The following is a 23,485-nucleotide window of genomic DNA, read 5'->3' as shown; positions in this document are numbered from 1 at the left end:
TAAAACTTTTCCGGGTTCTGGTTAAGTCTTGGTACAAACACTTCCCCACTGATGACTGAGCTGGGACTGTGATGCCTACAGAATTATTTTTGTTCAATGCCCCGTATCTCCCAGCGACCCTTCAGGCAGGAGAAGTTTGAAAACCTCTGGGTTGCTGCATCCCCTTTTCCTTCCTCCACACAGGTACTAGAAGCTACTGACTTTAGAGCAGAGTTGAGGTACAACATTCTCTAGTTACTGACTTCCTATTTAGAAAACGGAGTCCTTAGTGGTAAGAACCGTTAACGTGTTCAGCTGCTAACTGAAAGGTTGGAAGTTCGAGTTTACCCAAAGGCAGAAGAAAGGCCTGGTGCTCTGCTTCTGAAAAATCAGCCATTGAAAATCCTATGGAGTACAGTTCCACTATGAAAAACATGCAGTTGCCATGAGTTGGAATTGACTCAACGGCAAGCGGTTTTTTTTTAGAAAACAGACGGCCCTTCACTGCTGATTCTAAAGCTCCTTCTGACTCTTCTAACTTTCAAACACAGTGGCGGGGGAGCAGAGAGTCAACCCATGTTGATAAATACCAACCTCTTAAAAATCTGAATTCTAGACACCATTCCTAACCACCATGTTTTGAATCAGCATGCCCTAAACTTTCTTGTACTTCTATTTTTGCCTGCCCTTGTTTTCCTAAAATAATTTTTCATTTGTTACAACATTCTCATACATTATCAGGCTGTTTGGTACCTGTTTATAAATATCCACAAAGACTCGTAGTACGTATTTCCACATAAAATGACAGGACCTTAAAAAAAAAACAAGAACCGCAGAGGTTGGATGAGTTGACTTCTCTCTCACCCAAAAAGCCTGATCACTTGGGCTGAGCTGAGATCTGCCTTCCTGCCCTAATCCAGAGAAACAATATGTATGAGGTTACTGTTTTCCCAATAGGGAAATGCTTGAGTATTACAGGGAAGCTGCCACGTTGTAATCGCCCCATGCCCAGGCTAAAATTCCTCTATTTTTTCAACTTTGCCACAGAGCCCAAGTTCCAAATCCCATACTCACAGCTGGCCCTATCCCAGGAGGGACCCCTGTATCTATGGTCAGAGGTAGTAGAGACCCAATTGAAGCTGACGTTGCCAAAGTGGGCTCAACACCCAGAGTTATCACCTCTGAGAGAAGGAATCACCACTCCATCACAGAGAACACCTTTCCATATGTCATGGATTGAATTGTGTCCCCCAAAAATATCTGTCAACTTGGCTAGGCCACGATTCCCAGTATTGAGTGATTATCCACCATTTTGTCATCTGATGTGATTTTCCTATGTGTTGTAAATCCTATCTCTATGATGTTGATGACGTGGGATTAGTGGCAGTTATGTTAATGAGGCAGGACTCAATCTACAAGATTGGGTTGTGTCTTCAGCCAATCACTTTTGAAATATAAAGAGAAGTGAACAGAGAGACATGGGTACCTCATACCACCACAAAAGCAGCGCTGGGAGCAGAGCACGTCCTTTGGACCTGAGGTTCCTGTGCTGAGATGCTCCCAGACCAAGGGAAAACTGATGACAAGGACCTTCCTCCAGAGCTAACAGAGACAGAAACCCTTCCCCTGGAGCTGGCACCCTGAATTCAGACTTCCAGCCTCCTAGACTGTGAGAATAACCTTCTGTTTGTTAAAGTCATCCACTTGTGGTATTTCTGTTATAGCAGCACTAGATGACTAAGACATCATGGCAATGACGGAAATAACATAGACAAGCCTACCCTAAAACTTACATGTTTCCTGGTAGAAAGGAAGCATTCACGTCACCAAGACCAATTCTCAGGTCAGCCTGCAGGGGAGTTAACTTTAGGTTTCTTAAGGACTGCAGAACTTAGACATTCACATTCTTCTTTTTGCAGAGGAGGAAGAGGTGACATATCTTCACAACGAGGTGGTGCTAAGTCTATGTTTGCTACTGTTTAGCCTTTTCCAAAAAAGAAACAAGACATGCTTAGGGCACCATTCAAGACGTCAAAGAGGAAGATGGAATGCACAGTGAGGGACTGCGGGGAAGAAATCTCCACCATTTTGGGGACACCACTGTCTATTACTTATGGGCCAGTGAACAATAACTGAGAAGGAAGGAGACCAGATCAGGTTGTCCCGACTTGAGAGAGAAGTCTCACCTGCCAAAACCAACTTGGCAACACAGCCCCTTCCCTAGGAGTACATTGGTCTATGGGATGAGCACGATGCCCACAGGAGCTCTGCTTTTCGGAAACAAAGTTCCAAAAAACAAACCAAGCCCGTTGGCACAGAGTCAATTCCAACTCACAGTGACCCACAGGACAGAGGAGAGCTGCCCCGCAGGGTTTCCAAGGAGCGCCTGGTAGATTCGGACTGCCAGCTTTTTGGTCAGCAGCCATAGCTCTTAACCACTGCACCGCCAGGGCTCCAGAGATGATGTTAGCTGCCTTCAAGTCGGCTCTGACACATGGTGACCACGTGCACAAAAGACTGAAACACTGCCCATCCCTGAGCCAGCCCCACGATTGGTTCCAGATTGGACCACTAAGGTCTACCGGGTTTTCTTTGGTTGATTTTCAGAAGTAGATCACCAGACCTTTCTTCCTAGTCCATCTTAGTCTGGAAGCTCTGCTGAAACCTGTTCATCATCATAGAATCATCATAGCGACACCCAAGTCTCCACTGACAGGCAGGTGGTGGCTGCACATGAGGTGCACTGACCGGGAATCAAACCCAGGTCTCCCACATGAAAGGTGAGACTCCTACCATTGAACCACCAATGCCCGCTTCCAGAGATGACAGGTACAGCCAGAGGTGACAGGTACAGCCAGAGGTGACAGGTACAGTCAGCATGATCTGATGCAAGGGAGGAGCACCACTCTGCTCTATCAACAGGAACTGAGAGGGAAAGGCAGGAGCTGGCAGGACGGATGGATGACGATTGGTGACGTGCTTAAGATCCTGGCCAAATCCCATACATCTCAGACCTCGGTTTTCCTGCCTATAATGCTGGAGCCACAGTCCGACTCCTCCTGAGTGAGTGATGTTATATAAGCATGAAGAATAAGAACTAAGGGCCAACACGCCAATGAATCCATTATGCAACTGGATCTTCGGCTTAAAGAAACAAAAGTCTCTCTGCACCGAAGGCCAACAACTCTCCAGTAAGGATCCTGGAGCTCGGAAAGAACCAGGAGAGAGGCCCACGGTGCAAGCGTGACAGGGGGTCAGGTGGAGATCCAACGCCATAAATCCACATGCTTCTCGTCCACTCATTAATAGGGAGTGGGGGAAGCAGATTCTGCTGCTAATCACCTTCCTTAGCAAATCAGGAAAAAGCTGACAGTGAGTGGGTACGTTTAGATGTTTGCTAGCACCAGCTTGCTCAGCCCAAACAGGTTGGACAGGTTGGATATTTAAACAAAGGTGGAAAAATGCACGTTATAAAGCCCGCCATGTGCGGGGAGGGGGGAGCGGGGGGTGGGGAGAGATGGAGCCAGTATCCTGCAGGGTTTGGGTGTGCGATCTAACACTGGAAGTCAGGTTCTTGTCCCTCCTCTTTGCTTTGTTCCTCTCCTAAAACTGAACTGGACACACATTCAGGATCTGCTCAGAACCTCGGGTCATCAGACACTGGAACAGCGGGAGAAAACAGGGTGGACGGTGCTCGGAGTGGGGCCTGCGCTCTCTGCCTCATCCTACCCCCAGCAGACACATACCTTCCCTTCCCGTCCGTGACCTCATTTCTAACTCTCACAATTGCCTGGCTGTTCAAGTGTGGGCAAGCATGAATGCTCCAGATTTTGATGCCACTCACCAGTTTTACCTGGTAGAACTGAGCTTCTGAAATACTTCAAATAAAGAGACAATTTCTTTTGCATCTGGGTGTTCTCCAAAAACAAACTAGCAAACACCGCCTCCAAAAAAAACCACGGAAGAACACCTAAGTTATAAACGTTAGCGTCCAACAGGCCAAATGATAAGAAAGTACTTAATTATGAACCAGAACATAAACCTGAGGAACAGTGACAGAAGAAAAAGGGCTGTGGCAGTTCTAGATGTGAACTCCTTCTTTGGCATAAATGAACTTTAACCGGTCCTTAAGAGAGAAATTCAAATTAAAAAGAAAGCAGCAGTCGCAAGTACATTTTCCAAACATTCTTTGGAAAAAACAAAATAAGCCATGCTGATTGTTAAAGGGTATTAGAAAAGAAGAAAAAACACAAAGCAAAAGGGACTATCGAATAATTAAAATCCATCGACTTTTGAGCTTTGATAGTTTCTTATACTTTATTCTTATTTGAAATACCAGATTGTGACAAATCACTCTTACTTACCCTTTTGCTCAGAGAAGAGTGGTAGCTTTCTACTATTTGCGGGTTTCTAGATGCAAACTAAGAATTCTGAAAAAGGACTACAGAACCTCATATAAGAGCATAAATGCAAATTCACATGCAAAAAATAAAAACGCCCACAGAACCAGCAAGACAAAAAAGAAAAATAAAAAGTATTCAAATAATAATGAGGCATTAAAATTGCAGCACTATTCACAATAGCCAAAAAGTGGAAACAATCTAAATGTCTATCAACAGATGAATGGAGAAGCAACATGTGGTCCATACATACAATGGAATATAACTTAGCCACAAGAAGAAATGAAGTTCTGATACATGTTGCCACGTGGATGAACCTTGAAAACATGGTAAGTGAAATAAGTCATCCCAGGAGAACAAACAGTGTATGATCCCACTAATATGAAATATCTAGAGTAGAGAAATGTATAGAAACCAAAGCTCATTAGCAGTTAGCAGGGTGGGTGAAAGGGGGAGTCTCTGCCTAGAGGGTACTGAGTTTCTGCTGACGGTGGTAGAGCTCTGTGGGAAAGGGTAGTGGTGATGTCTGCACCGCAAGAGGAATGTAAGTAATGATACTGGACTGTACGTGTAAAAAAAGTTGAAATGGCAAATGTTTTGTTATATACATTTTTACCACAATAAAACAAATTTAAAAAGTAACCATGCGAATCTGCACAACTCAGAAAAGCAAACTGAGGCGTATGTCACAGCTGCTCTATAAAACACCGTATGGACTTTGGTTCTGAGAGTTCCATACGGTGTTTTATAGAGTAGCTGTGACATATGCCTCAGTACACCACGTCGTTAAGGCACAGAGTCTATTTTCTTGGTTTTGTGGGTTTAATTTCTTAAGGGAGAAGGGAAAGGAAGGGAACTAAAATTTGTATGGCACCTCGTGTGAATCAGAGGCTTGGGTGTATCACTAAATTCTCACCACAAACTTTGTGAGTAAAATATCAGCCCCACCGAAGATGCAGAAAGCGGGGCTCTTCCCACTGCTCTATGGAGCATCCTTTGTCAACTCCAGCCAGAAAGGAAGACAGAGCTACTACAGACTCAGAAGCATCCCACAAGACGCTGCCTTTATTTAAGCTGCTATCAAAGTTAAGATAACAAGCTGACAAGTTTCAATGTCAGCCAATGAGATGTAAAAAAAGAACCAAAGCTTTTAGATATAATTAAATAGGAAATTATTTGGCAAAAGCTTAACAATGCTATTGGAGAAAACCTGTAACTCTAACATTTTGTTGTGATTGAAATTTCAAAATTTTTCTTTCCGGGGGAAAATCATGAGCCTCTCAGTGACGTGGATTCTCAAGAGAGTGCCTGAATATTGACAGCAGTGATTACAATTTTTCTCCTCTGATTAAAAACAAGAGTTTGAACCCCTGTTAAAGAAACACTTCATAAACTATAGCAGAAGTATAGCTTCTAATAAAGATTACTGCTTGCTTATTTCAGTACCTAAAAAAACCCATTGCTGTTGAGTCGATTCCAAATCACAGCAACCCTACAGGACAGAGAAGAACTGCCCCAGAGTGTTTCCAAGGAGCGGCTGGTGGATGTGAACTGCTGACCTTAGGTTAGCGGCCTAGCTCTAACCACTGGACCACAGAGCTCCTTATTTCAGTATACAGAGTACTAAATACACTAAAAATATTACATTGATACCCAAGTACCGCCATCATAAAACTAGCAAATATTCACGGAATACCCAACATATATAAGGGTCTTACATCCAGCACAGATCCCCGGGTGGTATAAACAGTTTGTGCTTGACTACTAACCTAAAGGATGGCACTTTGAACCCACCCAGTAGTGCCAAGGAAGGAAGGCCTGGCAATCTGCTTCCATAAAGATTACAGCCAAGAAAACCCTAGGGAGCAGTTTTACTCTTTAAAACATGGGGTCGCCATGTGTCAGAATCAACCTGACAGCAACGGGTTATGTCCAGCATAGTTCATGTGGCCATGTTCTGTGTATGTACCATAAAATATCATTTAAACGACCTCCTCAACCATCCTTGTAGAGAGCTGTATGTGCAGTCACAACATTTATGATCTAGGTGGAGTCACCACCACTCGTCTGTCAAGTCTGCGGTACTGTGCTGGGCTTGCGTGTCGCTGTGATGCTGGAAGGTATACCACCGGTATTTCACATACCAGCAGGGTCACCCACGGTGGACAGGTTTCAGCAGAGCTTCCAGACTAAGACAGACTAGGAAGAAAGGCCTGGTGATCTACTTTCAAAAATTAGCCAATGAAAACCCTATGGAGCACAGAATATTCTCCAATGTAGTGCTGGAAGATGAGCTCCTAGGTTGGAAGGCATTCAAAATACAGTGGCCACAATGGACTCAAGCACACCAATGATCACAAAGATGGTGCAGGATCAGGCGACGTTTCGTTCTGTTGTACTTAAGGTCACCAGGAGTCGGAGCCGACGCCACAGCAACTAAGAACAGATGGAGTTACACAGTTGAGATGTCTGAGCACCCCTGAGCTGTATTTTCTTCTGATTTGTCTTCTCATCAAAATGAAACAAAGGGGAAAAGACACTTGATACTAAAAACCAAACCAAACCCAAACCATTGCCCTCAAACCGATTTTGACTCATAGTGATCCTACGGGACAGGGTAGAACTGCCGCCTACAGAGCTTCCAAGGCTGAAATCTTTACAGGAGCAGACTGTCAAATCTTTCTCCCACAGAGTGGCTGGTGGCTTCAAACCGCTGACCTTTCAGTTACCAGCTGAGCACCTAACCACTGTACCACCAGGCTACCTATTTAACACTAGATAACCGAAATGTTGTTGTATAAGCATTTTCTTCTTGTCTTTTATAGAAATATCTCAAGGGAAACAACTGTCAAACAGTCCTGCGTAGGGTGTTCCGCAGATTTTTATCATAAAGATAACTTCTTCCCTTGTGGATGGGGCCTGATACCTTCCCTTGGAGGACATGTCAACGGGGACTGGTACCTGATAATTAACGACTTGTTTCAAGATGGGACTGACCGCGCCTCTGAGTGGTCGCCTCCACCCTGAGACAGCAAATTCCAGAACGTCTCACAGGGTGTCCTCAGAAGCGCAATGTGACCAAGCAGAGGTCCACAGGGCGCTTCCTCTTGATGGGCGTGGGGGGTAGAGAAGTGACTGTTCCCTTCCTCTGAGACACTGTCCTCTCTCTGGCCCTGCCCGCCAAGAGTCCTGTCGTGGGCTGTTGACACCTGTCGCAGACATACCCAATCAGGCTACACATGCCAAGGCTGGCTCAGCCTGAGCATCTGAGAGTCCGTGTGCTAAATCCTGAGCCTCCACGGCCCCACTCTGTCATGGGCTAGGTCACATTTCTGGGCAGCTAATATATTCCCCAAGCATAATGGGAACACATAAGTCCCTGTTCCTGAAAACTATTCGTTATCCTGCGGCTTCCTCAGGATCTATCTCCTATACTTAGCAACAGAGAAAACCATGCCCATGGCAGTTGGAAAGAGAGCCAACAATAAAATCACTAGATGACGTTTGAAGGGTTTCCCTTCATCTTCAGCCCTCCAATGGTACAGCTGAGATGACAATGCCCTCTCCCCCGCTCCTCAGAGAATAAACGGAGCAGAGAGTCACGACAGCATGTCACCGCCAGCAGCAGGTCCTTAAATACAACACATATGCCACAACTCTTCACGTTCGCTTAAAACTTTAGTTTGTAAAACGCAGAACCAGTGGAAATTAACTTCCTCTTTTCCCAAGGCAATTATGATCTGCAAAAGAAAAATACCCATTTCAGACACTGGATTTATTCCAAAAGAGGTCCATTTCAATCCTCTCTTTCCATTATTGCTTCTTGGTAGCTCTTCATTCCAGCACTTTCTGGAAAGTGTTCCAAACTGCAAAGCTCTATGCCCTTTTTCCTATATCAAGCCCTCCCAGAGGGCGTGCTCTGGCTCAGTTTCCCAAGTTTGTTTTGGAAGACAAGCACCACTCAATCCCAATTTTCAACGTGGGAGCAACTGATAAAGAGTTCTGGGAAACGAAAAGCTGGAGCCCTGTGATGTTTCCATGATCCGTGTTTTGCACTTGATGGCAGCCTATTATTCTGCTCAGGAACTAAGCTGTGGTTAGAAAGGTTTGGGATGAAGGATCTCCAAACTTCAAAAATACGAGAATCCACACACAGGAAGGTGGTAACTATCAAAATGGTGCCAGATATGGTAACAAATTGAGACGCTCTCCCTTCCGACCCTTCTCAAAAGGTGTGGCCGTTAGCATCACTCTCATCTCCTACTTATCAGACATAATTCCTTTTTTAAAAAATACCATTTAAATTTCCTTACTACAGTTATAGTAAATGATGTGCTTTATCAGTGCTACAAACCAACTGTCCACAGGTCTGCACAGAACATGATTCAATGTGCCAGCTCTTTCTGTGAAGTTTTTCTCACTAATATTTATTAATTTACTTAGTTTTTTCACTCTACTGATTTCATTATGTGCCAAGGGTCCTCTCATGAAACTAAGATAAAGGAAACACTACAAAGAAGACCGACAAGTCTTATAAATAAGAACCAAAAACCAAACCTGTTGCCATCAAGTCAATTCTGACTCATAACGACCCTATAGGACAGAGTAGAACTGCCCCATAGGATTTCCAAGGAGCAAACTGTCCACCTTTTGGTTAGCAGCCATAGCTCTTAAGCACTGTGCCACCAGGGCTTCATAAATGAGGACAGCTAACCTATATTCACAAAATGACTAGTGGCTGAAGGAAACAGAATGAGCTGCTCCATAAAGCGGGAGGCTCTAACGAGTACCTCAATGTCAGCTAAGAATAACCTAACCTGAAACCCAAAAAGCACTGGTCCTTGGAATCTGTGTTGGGAGATGTTTGGAGGCCCTTGGGGTGCAGCAGCAACAGAAATTGGGGGTGGGGAGCCCGGGTCTGCCTTCTACAAGTCACTGGTCTACAGCAGACCCTGGGAGGCCAGGCTTATCTCTAAAAAGGTGTGCACACACACACGTGTACACACACATGCACAGATGACCTTCGTGACAGGCGACATGAGAATAACACAGAGGGGAGGGTAGGTGTAATGAACGAGACCGTGTTCTAGAGCCGCCTAGGGAAATGAAGCCTTCACAGACATAGACAGAGAAACTCACGTCACAGGGAGTCACGGCAGAGCCGGGGAGAACCCAAGTCAGCGAACATAGCTCCGTCCGATGAGACTGGCACGCAAGCAGGAGAGGCCAAGGTGTGGGTTACAAACAGGACAGGCTGCACATACCCTGGGTGTCGACTGTGGTTGCGGGGACCGCAGGTTCGTTGGGTGTCGGCTCAGCACCAGGCTTCACAGCCAGCTGTGCCACGGGGGCTGCAGGCTCACTGTGCGCCAGTTCAGCACCAGGCTTCAGAGCCAGCTGCGCCTCAGTGAGCTCTGGGCTCTGCTTCAGCTCCAGATGGTACCCACTGACCTCGGGGAGCACCAGCGGTGGTGGCGGGTGGGAAATAGGAAAAAGAACTCTGGTCTCAAGCAGCCAACTCTCACAGCCGACTCACATCCTTCCGTGCTTTGAAAATCAACCAGGTATATAGCAATTCAAAACCTAGGTTCTGAAGATTCTTTTTAATTCCTGCACACAGGTACCAGGGCAGCTCTGGCCCCTGGTATGAGCTTGGGGAAGATCGTAGCTTGCCACTGAGTCTCAGGGTCTAGACCGATCCACCGGGCAAATAAATCTAACTCCATGCTTTGGTACATTTTTGTGATTATTTTTTACAATTTTTTTTCAAAAGTACAGTTTTGCCAACAAATCAAAGCGGTAACGACTTTACTGTGACTGATTACCAAAAGCCAAATCTTCTTCTAACCCATTCTCTGCAGAGAAGACAAAATAAATATAAACGAATATGATGTGGTAACCTCTAGTATTCCAAATAAACTTCTGGTATTTAAACTACAGATACAGTATAGCAGAAGGCAAAACAAAAATAACAAAACCCTCTGAACTTATTTTCTGGCATTACAGGAATGTTTATCCAGTATACCGTCCTTCTATGGCACCTATAATAATGTCATCATTATTACTAACGACTACTAACTTATAATCTCTGTTTAACAAGCATTTTTTTTTTTTTTAGTTTATCCTAAGGCAGTGATGGTTCAATGATCGAATTCTCGCCTACCATGAGGGAGACCTGGGTTTGACTCTCGGCCAATGTACCTCATGTGCAGTGGAGACACAGGTGTTGCTATGATGCTGAACAGGTTTTAGCAGAGCTTCCAGACTAGGACAGGCTAGGAAGAAAGGCCTAATGATCTACTTCCGAAAAGCAGCCAGTGAAAACCCTGTGGATCACAATGGTCCAGTTCCGTTGGGCATGGAGCCACTAACATCAACCACCACCTTCTAAGTGCTTGCAAGTACTAGCTCATCAATCCTCACAATGTCCCCACGAGGTAGGTTTAGCTCTAATAATACAAACTCGGAAACATCCCCACCTGGATAGTTCCACCAAAAACCAAACCAAACATGTTGCCGTCGAGTCGATTCTGACTCATAGTGACCCTACATGACAGAGTAGAACTGCCCCACAGGGTTTCTAAGAAGCAGCTGGTGAATTCGAGCTGCTGACCTTTTGGTAAGCAGTCAAGCGCTTAACCACTGAACCACCAGTGCTCCTGGATAGTTCCAGAGAGCACTGTAAACCTTCAGAATCCTTTCACAAGGGTTCCCCTTGGGCCATTTATTTGAGTCCAAGTTTTCAACGAGAGTCTCCAGAGTTGAGACTTCCCTACAGTTTTGCTGAATTAGAACTAGAACTCAGTCTCCAACTTAGTCCTCCCCTTTGAACCAAGCTTCCTCAAAGTAAAAACCATGAGTGCAAAACTAAAAAGGAGCACACGCACACATCACTAAGGCGTTACGGGCAATAATTTACAAATAGCTCCAATACACAGTATTTGTAAATGAGAAATGTACCTTAGGATAACATCAGGAGCTGTGCTTTTATAACACTCAAGGTCATTTTTTTAGCCCATGTATGTATGCTCAAACAACACGGAGTAATAAAATTCAAGTTACAGTGGTTGTCTTCAAAGCTATTTCATGCTCGCCACATGGCGTGGACTAGGCTAGTATAGTGTCTGAGGTTGTTTTGTGTTGAAAGTAAAGCTCTCAGACAACATAGAATTGTTCTCAGAGTGGGGACAGAGTGAAAGCATGCATTTTTCTAATATGCAAAGTGACACAAAAGCCAAATTAGTTATTTCTTTCAGCCTCTAAAGCCAGTCAGCCTATGTTCAAAATCTCAGTTCTGCGAGTTACTTTGATCTTGGGCAAGTTTCCTCATCTGCAAAACAGGATAATAATTATATAAACCATACATGGCAGAGTACATAAATGTAAGTGGAGAACAACACTGATACAGAAAACTTGAACAACACTATAAACCAACGAGACCTAACAAACACCTATAGAATACTCCACCCAACAACAGTAGAATACACATTCTTCTTAAGTGCACACAGAACGTTCTCCAGGATCAGCCACGTGTTAGGCCATAAAACAGGCCTCAATACATTTAAAAGAATTGAAAGCAATACCAAGCAAGTTCTCTGACTACAATTAAAGTAGAAAGCAATAACTAAAAAAAAAAAAAACTCAAAAAAATATGTGGGGATTAAACAACACATGCCTAAATAACCAGTGGGTCAAAGAAAAAACGACAAGCGAAATTATAAAATACTTTGTGATGAATGAAAACGAAAACATAACATACCAAAACTTATGGGATGCAGCTAAAACAGTGCTTAGAGGGAAATTTATAGCTGTAACTACCTGCGTGAAAAAAAAGATCTCGAATCAATAACCCACTCTTCCACATGAAGACACTGGAAAAAGAAAAGCAACTGAAACTTAAAACAAGCAGAAGGAGGGATATCTTAAAGATTAGAGTGGAAGTTAACAGAGAAGAGAAAAATAATAGAGAAAATCAATGAAAACAAAAGTTGGTTCTTTAGAAAGATCAACAAATTGGTAAATCTTTACTTTAGCTAGACTGACAAAAAAGACTCAAATTACTAAAATCAAGAATGAAAGAGGTAAACAGAAATAAAAAGATTATAAAGGAACACTAAGAAAATCTACATGCCAACTGATTAGATAATCTACATGAAATGGACAAATTCTTAGAAAGAAAGAAAAAAAAAAAACCCTACTCAAACTGACTCAAGATGAAATAGGAAATATGAATAGATCTACACTAAGCAAATAGATTGATTACTAATTTTAAAACTTACCCCAAATAAAACAAGCCCAGATGCCTTCACTGGTGAATTCTACCAAACATTTAAAAGAATGTTGAATAGACGTGGTGAGAGCAAAAACAAACCCTTATAAAAAAACAGAGGGAACTTTTCAACTCATTCTACAAGGTATTACCCTGAAACCAAAATCAGACAAAGAAATCATAAGAAAACTACAGACCAATATTTCTTATGAAAATAAAAAAAAAAATGAAAATAGATGTAAAAAAACCTTTAACAAAATACTAGCAAATCAAATCCTTCAACATATAAAAATGATTATACACCATGACCAAGTGGAGTTTCTCCCATAATATAAGGCTGGTTTAATACCTGAAAATGTAACACACAATATTAATAGAACAAAGGACAACACAATTGTTGCAGAAAAGTGTTTGAAAAAAATCCAACATCCTTTTATAATAACACTCTCAACAAACTAGGAATAGAAAAAAAACTTCCTCAAACTGTTAAACAGTACCAACGAAAAACCCGCATCTAACATATTTAATGGTGAAAAAATGGATGCTTTCCCTCTAAGGTCAGGAACAAGACAAGGATATATGCTCTCCCCACTTCTATTCGACACTGTACTGAAGGTTCTAGCCAGGGCATTTAGGCAAGAAAATGAAATAAAATGCATCCAGATTGGAAAGCAATTATCACTATTTGAAGGTCACATAATCTTGTTTATAGAAAATCCTAAGGAATCCACTAAAAAACCATTCAAACGAATAATCGAGTTCAGGAAGGTTGCAGGATACAAGATCAGCAAAGAACAAAGGTGCCAAACAATGGTTAAGCACTTGGCTGCTAACCAAAAGACTGGTGGTTTGAACCCATCCAGTGACTCTGCAGGAGAAAGACCTGGCAATCTTTTCCTATAAAGATTACAGCCTAGAAAACCCTATGAGCATTTCTACTGTGTCACACGGGGGCACTAGGGGTTGAACATCGATTCCATGGCACACCAACAACAATAAGCAATGAACAATCCAAAACTGAAATTAGAAAACAATTCCATTGTGGGTGATGCAAACAGTTAAGCACTCAACTATTAGCTGAAAAGTTAGTGGTTTGAACCCACTCAGAGACCCCTCAGGGGACTGGCCTAGTGGTTTGCTTATGAAAGGCCACAGCCTTGAGAACCATATGGAGCAGCTTAACTCTGTACATACGGGGTCACCACGAGTCGGAGTCAACTCAATGGCAACTAACAACAACATAAAACTTGTACTCTGAAAACTCTAAGATACTTTTGAAAGAAACCCACGAAGGCTAAATAAATGGAAAGATATTCCATGTCCATAGACCACAAGATTTAATATTGTTAAGGTGGCAATACTCTACAAATGGATCTATAGATTCAATGCAATTCCTAGCAAACCCCCTTTTTTTTTGCAGAAATTGACAAGCTGATCCCAAAATTCATATGGAAATGCGATCAACTCAGAATAGCTCAAACAATCTTGAAAGAGAACTAAGTTGAAGGACTCATACATCCTAATCTCAAAATTTACTACAAAGCTGCTGTAATAAAGACAAAGTGGCACTGACATAAGGACAGACATACACATCAGTGGAACAGAATTGAGAGTCCATTAATTAGTCCGTACATTTATGGTCAGCTGACTTTGGATACGGGCACCAAGACAATTCAATGGGTTGAGAATAGTCTTTTCAACAAATGGTGCTGGAACAACTGGACACCCACCTGCAAACGAATGAAACTGGACCACATCCTCACACCACAGATAAACAGTCACCCAAAGAGGGTCACAGACATAAACATAAGAGCTAAAACTATATGACTTTTAGGGGAAAATACAAAGTGACCTTGGATTAGGCAAAGCCTTCTTATATATGACACCAAAAGCAGAAGTGACAAAAGAAAAATCAAATTTTAAAACTTTTGTGTTGCAAATTATGCCACTGAGAAAAAGAAGACAATCCACACAACGGGAGAAAACATTCACAAATCATCTACCTGATAAAGAGCTTGCATCCAGAATAAAGAATTTAAAACTCAACAATAAAAAGACAAATAACTGAACTAAAAATTAGGCGAAGGTCTAAGTAGATACTTTCCCAAAGATGTACAAGTGGCAAATAAGCACATGAAAAGAAGTTCAACATCATTGGCCATCAGGAAAAGATAGGTCAAAAGTACTACGAGGCTGGCATAACTGGATATCCATCTGCAAAAAAATGAGACAAGACCCATACCTCACACCATGCACAAAAATGAACTCAAACTGGATCAAAGACCTAAATATAAAATCTAAAATGATAAAGATCATCGAACAAAAAATAGGACAATGCTAGGAGCCCCAGTACATGGCATAAACAGTATATAAAACATTACTAACAATGCAGAAGAGAAACTAGATAACTGGGAGCTCCTAAAAATCAAACACCTGTGCTCATCCAAAGACTTCACCGAAACAGTAAAAAGATTACCTACAGTCTGGGGAAAAAGTTTTCAGTTATGACATTTCCAATCAGCCTGATCTCTAAAATCTACATGATCCTGTAAAAACTCAACTACAAAAAGACAAATAACCCAATTAAAAAACGGGCAAAAGACATGAACAGGCGCTTCACTAAAGAAGACATTCAGGAAGCTAACAGATACATGAGGAAATGCTCACAGTCATTAGCTATTAGAGAAATGCAAATCAAAAACACAATGAGATTCCATCTCACTCCAGCAAGGCTGGCATTAATCCAAAAAACAAAATAATAAATGTTGGAGAGGTTGTGGAGAGACTGGAACACTTACACACTGCTGGTGCAAATGTAAAATGGTACAACCACTTTGGAAATCGATTTGGCGCTTCCTTAAAAAGCTAGAAATACAACTACCATACAATCCAGCAATCCCACTCCTTGCAATATACCCTAGAGAAATAAGTGCCTTTACACGAACAGATATATGCACACCCATGTTCACTGCAGCACTATTTACAACAGCAAAAAAGATGGATGCAACCAACGTGTCCATCAACGGATGAATGGATAAATAAATTATGGTATATTCACACAATGGAATACTATGCATCGATAAAGAACAACGACGAAACTGTGAATCATCTCATAACATGGAGGAATCTGGAAGACATTCTGCTGAGTGAAATTAGTTAGGTGCAGAAGGACAAATATTGTATAAGACGACTATTATAAGAACTCAAGAAATGGTTTAAACAGAGAAGAAAATATTCTTTGATGGTTACAAGAGTGGGGAAGGAGGGTGGGAGAGGGGTTTTCACTAATTTAGACAGTATATAAAAACTATTTTAGGTGAAGGGAAAGACAACACACAATACAGGAGAGGTCAGCACAACTCGACTAAACCAAAAGCAAAGCAGTTTCCTGAATAAACTGAACACTTCAAAGGCCAGCTAGGAGGGGCAGGGGTTTGGGGACTATGGTTTCAGGGGACATCTAAGTCAATTGGCATAATAAAATCTATTAACAAAACATTCTGCATCCCACTTTGAAGAGTGGTGTCTGGGGTCTTAAACGCTAGCAAGCGGCCATCTAAGATGCATCAATTGGTCTCAACCCACCTGGAGCAAAGGAGAATGAAGAACACCAAAGACACAAGGTAATTATGAGCCCAAGAGACAGAAAGGGCCACGTAAACCAGAGACTACATCATCCTGAGACCAGAAGAAGTAGATGGTGCCCGGCTACAACAGATAACTGCTCTGACAGGGAACACAACAGAGAACCCGAGGGAGCAAGAGAACAGTGGGATGCAGACCCCAAATTCTCATAAAAAGACCAGACTTAATGGTCTGAGACTAGAAGGACCCCAGTGGTCATGGTCCCCAGACCTTCTGTTAGCCCAAGACAGGAACCATGCCCAAAGCCAACTCTTGAGACAGGGATTGGACCGGACAATGGGATAGAAAATGATACTGGTGAAGAGTGAGCTTCTTGGATCAAGTAGACACAGGAGACTATGTTGGCATCTCCTGTCTGGAGGGGAGATGAGAGGGCAGAGGGGGTCAGAAGCTGGCTGAATGGACACGAAAAGACAGAGTAGAGGGAAGGAGTGTGCTGTCTCACTAGGAGGAGAGCAATTAGGAGAATACAGCAAGGTGTATATAAATTTTTGTATGAGAGACTGACTTCATTTGTAAACTTTCACTTAAAGAACAACAACAAAAAAAAAGTACTATGAGATATCACTTTACAACCACTAGGATGGGTATACTCAAAACCACAGATAATAAGCGTTGGCAAGGATGTAGAGGAATTGGAACCCTCGTACATTGCTGATGAAATGTAAAATGGGAAACACTTTTGCAATTCCCCAAAAATGTTAACATGAAGTTACTACATGACCCAAGCAAATCTATATCTCAGTATACACACAAGAGAAATGAAAACATATGTCCACACAGAAATACATACATGAATGTTCCCAGCAGTATTATTTATAATAGCAAAAAGTGGAAGCTACCCAAATCTCTCTCCATCAACTAAGGACTGATAAATCACAAAACAGCCATACAATAGAGTATTATTTAGCAGTAAAAAGGAGTGACGTACTGGTTCATGCTACACATGGATGAATGTTGAAAACATTATGCTAAGGGAAAGAAGTCAGGCCACAAAAGACCACATATTGTGTAATTCCCTTTATGTGAAATGTCCAGAACAGGGAAATCTATACAGAAAGATCAGTGTCTGCCAGGGGCTGAGGGACAAGGCTGGCAGTAAATGAGGAGTGACTGCCAGTGGGCACAGGGGTTCTTTTTGGGCGAAGAAAATGTTCTACAATTGGTTGCGGTGATGGCTGCACAATTCTGAATATATTAAATGCCACTGAATTGTGTGCTCTAATTCCCATACCACACGGTGAAACGTGTGGTACGTGAATTAGATCTAAGTAAAAATGTAAAAAACAAAATAAATGCAAAGTGCTTAGCCGAGTGTCTAACACACAGTGTGCCACAGCTTTAAAAACCCAACTTTGGCTGTGATTATTTTTAAAATGCATTCCCGGAGGCATCCCTGGAGAAGACAGTGACTTTGCCTTATAGGTGAGTTTAACATGTTCTATGTTCAATCACAGACACTGTGCCACAATGGAAGCTTTCCCAAGCAGGGGTGGTTGGGCCTAAGGCCAGAGAGGTTTCACAGGGACCATAAGCAGGAAGTAGTCAGGGTTACACAGCCGCGAGAAGGGTGTTTCTCATCAATACCTCCCTGCCCTCTTGTCACTCAGAGTTGGCCCAGAGTGAGGTCAGTGGAGCAGGTGGCTGGAAGAAGAAAGTGGGGAAACCACCCAAGAAGGAAAAGGCAGTACCTCTAGGACCAGACTTTGAGAAGGGCAGATACGTAAAGGAAAAAGGATTTTGGGGAGGGGCAGAGGAGGGTAGAGCTTGGGAGCAGGAAAAGGAGGTCTAAACAAAAGGCAGGTCTAAACAGGAGACTAACAAAAAGCTAAAACGTAAAATATAGTATGAAACGGTGACACTATTCAATTCCTTTCTGAACCCAGAAAACACTCTGGGGAAGAGAAGAGAGGTAAAGGGAACGACCCATCAGGACTGAAATTTATATGGAGGAGAAAAAAAAGGCAAAACATTTTAGAAAAATTCTTTAAAAATATTCATACCTTTCAGGAAATCATATTATACCTTCTAGGAGTTTAGACTGAGAAATCCATAGGCTTTAAAGTATTGCACCATTACTTAGAAATGCAAATAATAATACTAGAAGGTAGTATTTACTGAGGGCTTACCATGTACCGGGAACCGTGCGCTAAACTCATTATCTCCTAATCCTCACGTTAATCCAGTGAAATCGTTAGTGCTGTTAGGTGCTGTGGAGTCGGATCCAACTCACAGTGACCCCCATGTACAACAGAACGCAACGCTGCCTGGTCCTTCGCCATCCTCACAATCGTTGCTACGTTTGAGCCCACTGCTGCAGCCACTGTGTCAATCCATTTCACTGAGGGTCTTCCTCTTTTTCACTGATCCCTCTACTTTACCAAGCATGATGTCCTTCTCCAGGGACTGGTCCCTCCTGATAACACATCCAAGGTATGTAAGACAAAGTCTCTCCATCTTGGCTTCTAAGGAGCATTCTGGCTGCACTTCTTCCAGTAAAGATTTGTTTGTTCTTCTGGCAGTCCATGGTATATTCAATATTCTTTACCAAGACTACCATTCAAAGGCATCGATTCTTCTTCGGTCTTCATTATTCATTGTCCGGCTTTCACGTGCATATGAGGTGATTGAAAACACCAGGGCTTGGGTCAGGGCACTTTAGTCCTCAAGGTGCTCAAGCACAGATGAAGTAGATACTTACAGTAAATACTATTAATAATCATTTTACAGGTAAGGAAACTGAGGCACAAAGAGGTTAAGTAACTTGCCCAAGAGCAAAAAATTTACAAGTGGCAGAGCTGAGATTTGAATTCAGGTGCCTAATTCCAAAATCCGTAAAATTACCACAACACCAGTGTGCCCCACAGTACAGACCACTGGTATTCATAAAATGGTTTTCTAGGTGGACTAAATCAGACCATTTTTCATTTTTGCTATACACTCACAAAAATACAATCTGTGTGCTGATAAAAACTAAAGTAAAACAATTATATTTGGTAAATATAGCTATTATATAACAATAGTTACATCAAGTTTTATTTTAAAATAATATACATAAAAAGTCAAGTTTTAAAGAGAAAGCAGGATAATAACAGGAGCATATGAAGAAATAAAAATAGCCTGATTTTCTGGGAAGGTGAAATTTTGAATTCCTTGATTTCTTTTCGTAGAGTAACAATGTTCCTAAAGTGTCTGTGAAAACAAAAGTTAAGCATCTAAAAAAGGGCTTTCTGTCCTAACCCCTCACAATAGAGGCAAGCTTCTCTAGAGTACACTTCCCATTGGTCTGCCCACAATATCTGTGCGTGCCCACCACTGTGTGCTCTCCTCCCACTTCTGAGGGGCAATCTAACTCCCTTCTCTCAGGAAGTCATTTCCTGACATTTATCAGATATTCTTTTTCTTCCTCTTGCCCTAATCCTATACCAAATCTCCAGGACCAAGCCATTTATTAAAAGGCTCCAGAAATTTCTCGCAAGGAAAAGGACTGTGAGTGATCTGGCAGGCATATGGCAGAATTTCTGAACGAGCAGGGTTATATGGCTGCTGAGGGTTACTCTGCATGAAGCTGCCCACCTCTGCACCCAAACCAAGAAACTCCAATTGGCAGAGTGGGACAGATTCTTAGTGAGAACCAAAGACTGTGCTCAGCACTTTGTTTCCCAAGATCAGATGTCCATAATACCCTAGAGACAGGGCACACAGGTAAACAATTCCCATTTCTGGCTGTTCAATGCAGTGAGCACAACTCAAGAATTCTCTGTGCCTTTTGGCCAGTCATTTAATAGCTCAGGCCACTATGCTTTCTGCCTACCTCCAGGTCCAGCCAGCTCCCTAGGTGAAGGAGCCGTCACCTACCTGTGCATGTTTCCGTTGGTGGTGAAGGACTGGCCACACACGGTACACTTGTACGGCCGCTCTCCTGAGTGCACCAGCATGTGGCGGTCCAGGGAGCTGGCGGAGCTCAGTGACTTCCCACAGATGCTGCAGGAATGGTCTGTTCCTCCAGTGTCCGTGTTGTGCTGGTGGAAGCAAGAATCTCAATGATGACTTAAGAAGAAGGACCGGAAGCTCAGCTACTACAAACCGAAACACCAAACCCAGTGCCGTCGAGTCAATTCCGACTCATAGCGACCCTATAGGACAGAGTAGAACTGCCTCATAGAGTTTCCAAGGAGTGCCTGGTGGATTTGAACTGCCGACCCTTTGGTTAGCAGCTGTAGCACTTAACCTCTACGCCACGAGGGTTGCCACTCAGCTACTACCAAATGCAAATTCAGAGCCTGGTTAAAACAATCAGTGTGGTTTCTTGGCTACTTTTTTTTTTTTTTTCCGTTTTAAGTATCTTCTGTTATGGACAGAATCGTGCCCCCTTAAAAGGTATGTTGAAGTCCTAACCCCTGTACCTGTGAATGTGATCTCATTTGGGGGAATGGGGACTTTAGTTGAAGATGTCCTCAGGTAAGTCATACTGCTATTCCCTTCTGAGTGATGTCTTACAAAGGGGAGAACAGACACAGACAGTGTCGCACACGGAGAGAAGACATTATGTGAGGATATCATCTACAAGTCAAGGAATGCCAAGAAATGCTCAGGGCTGTCAGAAACTGAAAGAACAAAGGAGCATCTCCCCCTACACAGAGACAGCACAGCCCTGCCATTGCCCTAATTTCAGACTCCTAGCCTCCAGAACCAGGAGACAATGTCGGTTCTTTAAAGCCACCCTCTTTGTGGTACTGTTATGGCGGCCCTACGAGATGAAGACATCGTCTGTAACATCGACATTTATCAGGAATACAGGCAAATAACTATTTGGTATGACCTTCTTCCACCTCCATGTTGCAGTCTGGAAAATACTTCTACTAGAAGGCTCAGGGGTCTTTGCAAGACTTTCTATGAAACACAGATAGGTGAACTGACTACAGATACTAACTCCTATGAGTATAAGGATTCTCAGCTATGAAGCAGATACGTGAAATATTACAAGTCAACAGCCCCTCTTCAAGCTCCATGGCCCACCCGTGCTGTCAGAGGAGAACCCAAACCTGCAGATATTAGATGGGTTTTGCCTCTGGAATAGAATAAGAAGGAGAGTATTTCTATCTAAACCCACATTCCTATTTTACTGTTAGTACCATGTCCTTCATAGTTCCAGACTCATCAATGCTCTCACAAGTCTGCCATAACAGGAGAGGGAGGAGAATAAGCCTCATAATACAGGAGAAAACCAAAAAAGACTCCAAACTGAGTAAACTCCCTGCTGCAGGACTAAGATTCACACCAGTGTGAACAGAGAGGTCTACATCTACCATCTCATTATACTGAAAGGGGGTTTGTTCACACTGACAAGCCCTGTACAATGAAAAGTCTTTGCTTCTACATATATGCATACACGCATGTATGTAAATAATATTCAACTAACTAGATGTTCTTAAAAAATCTTAAAAGGTACTCTGTTGACCCGAGACTCTAGCAATTACACAAGAATGATCATTCAGCACTTACTTCCCAAACATTAAATCTAAATTAAACACAGCCAATTAAAATGAAGGCCCCTGCCCTCTGCTAAGAACCATTGAAAGCACAAATGCAAAAGAAGGTGGCAAACCTGACGGATGTGCATAGTTAGCTGGTGCTGTGTAGTGCAAATCTTTTCACACAGGGGACAGTTATAGGAAGACTTCTCCTCTTTTGTTTCCTAAAAGAAAGAAAGGGGGGAAAAAATAAAAAGGGTATTAGAAGGGAGAATGGATTTCAAGTCACAGTCAAACAGTATGTTTCATTTCTAGAATTAGCACCTGTGTCTCAGAGGCTCTATCAACATGGCCAGGGGCATGGGCTCTGGAGCCTGCTGCGCTGAGCTCGGCAAGTCTGCCCTCAGTTTCCTCGTTGGTAAATGGGAACAATAACAGCACCCACTCACTGTGGTGGGGATGCAGTCAATGAACACACATAAACCACCACAACAGTGCCTGGTACAGAGTAAACACTCAATAAACAGTAGCGCTTTTGTTACACTGACACCATTTAATTAACTGTCACAGTCACTCAGTGTAGATAGTAACATGTCATGAATACGTGATGGCTGCACATTAAGACTCAAGCCACCGCAGAGCTGGAAAAGGAATACGTCTCTCAAGTCTGATCCAGGTTCCTCTCACTATTTTCTGCCTGGTTTCTGAGGCCCCCAGGACACATGGAAGGGCATGAAGCTCTCATCTGACAAAGCCACCCTACCAATGGTGAGAAGCCCTCCATACCCAGCGTGCCCAGCGTGCACCCAATGGGTGTCAACATGGCCCCTTCACCTCCTGTTGGCACCTGCCTGACCCTGCTCGAAGGGAAGAATGCTGCACCTGTCCAAACTTTGATGGGGAAGACAGCCGTTATAAATGGTTACAGAAGAGCCAGCTCTATTAATACATCACTAGTTTTTAGGAGGCTCGTTTTATGCTTCCTTAAAGCAATATATTTTAGCCTTTTAAAGAAAAGGGCAACCTCCTTTACTCACCACACATTATAGCTCCTCCTTCCAAACAGAATGCCCCCAAACACTTTATAAATCACAGAGAGCTGCCTCCTCGTCCCCACAGTCCCTAAGCACTATAGGTCCCTGTCCTCATCTCCATCCTCAAAACTAACTGGATCAAGGATTCGACACCCGTCCCAGGAACTTAGACCTGGGATGCCGAGAGATTAAAGCAGGTAAGTAGGTTTCCACAAGTCAGCAGAACCCCCTGGGGAGCTCTGTGAAATGTGGCTTTCTAGACCAACCTCTCCACATGGTGAGTCAGAATTGTGGGGGGTGCTGAACCCCAGAAATCCATTTGTGTCACAATCACAAACTGCCCAGGAGATCCTGACATGTGCCCAGGTTTGGGAATAACTTTGTTAAGTGATCATGAGCACTTGAATTGAAAGTTCACGTACAGAAGGGGTTGGACTCAGCACCGTGGCAAGCCAAAGCCACTAGAAAGCAGTTCGGGACCATGTCAGTGCTGACCAAAGTGGGAAGGCAGGTTATCCGAGAGGGAGGGAGGGAAAGTTGTCTCCTCAGCCAGACCCTTAGGGCCAGGTTGTGCATCAGCAGACCCCTTTATACTTGAACTAGCCTGAACGCATTTGTGTTGCCTGCAAGTAATAGTAATAATAATGCCATTTAGTGAGCACTTACTATGTGCTAAACTCTGTA

The 23,485-nt window shown here is 42.9% G+C and overlaps 1 protein-coding gene across 8 annotated transcripts in view; it reads right to left on the bottom strand.

Annotated features, from left to right (window-relative positions):
* Positions 1 to 23,485, bottom strand: part of RREB1 (ras responsive element binding protein 1) — a 145,572-nt gene that overhangs the window by 49,099 nt on the left and 72,988 nt on the right. For 6 of the 8 annotated variants that reach the window (XM_064280217.1, XM_023557665.2, XM_010597562.3 and 3 more), the window contains exons 5-6: positions 21,902 to 21,991; positions 20,152 to 20,315 (exon numbers count right to left, since the gene is read on the bottom strand). In XM_064280217.1, coding sequence (XP_064136287.1) covers positions 20,152 to 20,315; positions 21,902 to 21,991 — 254 coding nt within the window. Of the gene's footprint in view, positions 1 to 1,772; positions 5,101 to 18,422; positions 19,486 to 20,151; positions 20,316 to 21,901; positions 21,992 to 23,485 lie in introns of those variants that run through there. The other 2 variants (XM_064280226.1, XM_064280230.1) reach the window with 2 other exon arrangements.

Source organism: Loxodonta africana, chromosome 1 (assembly GCF_030014295.1).
Source record: "Loxodonta africana isolate mLoxAfr1 chromosome 1, mLoxAfr1.hap2, whole genome shotgun sequence".
Lineage (NCBI taxonomy): Eukaryota > Metazoa > Chordata > Mammalia > Proboscidea > Elephantidae > Loxodonta > Loxodonta africana.
This window is presented reverse-complemented; position numbering and strand designations above follow the sequence as displayed.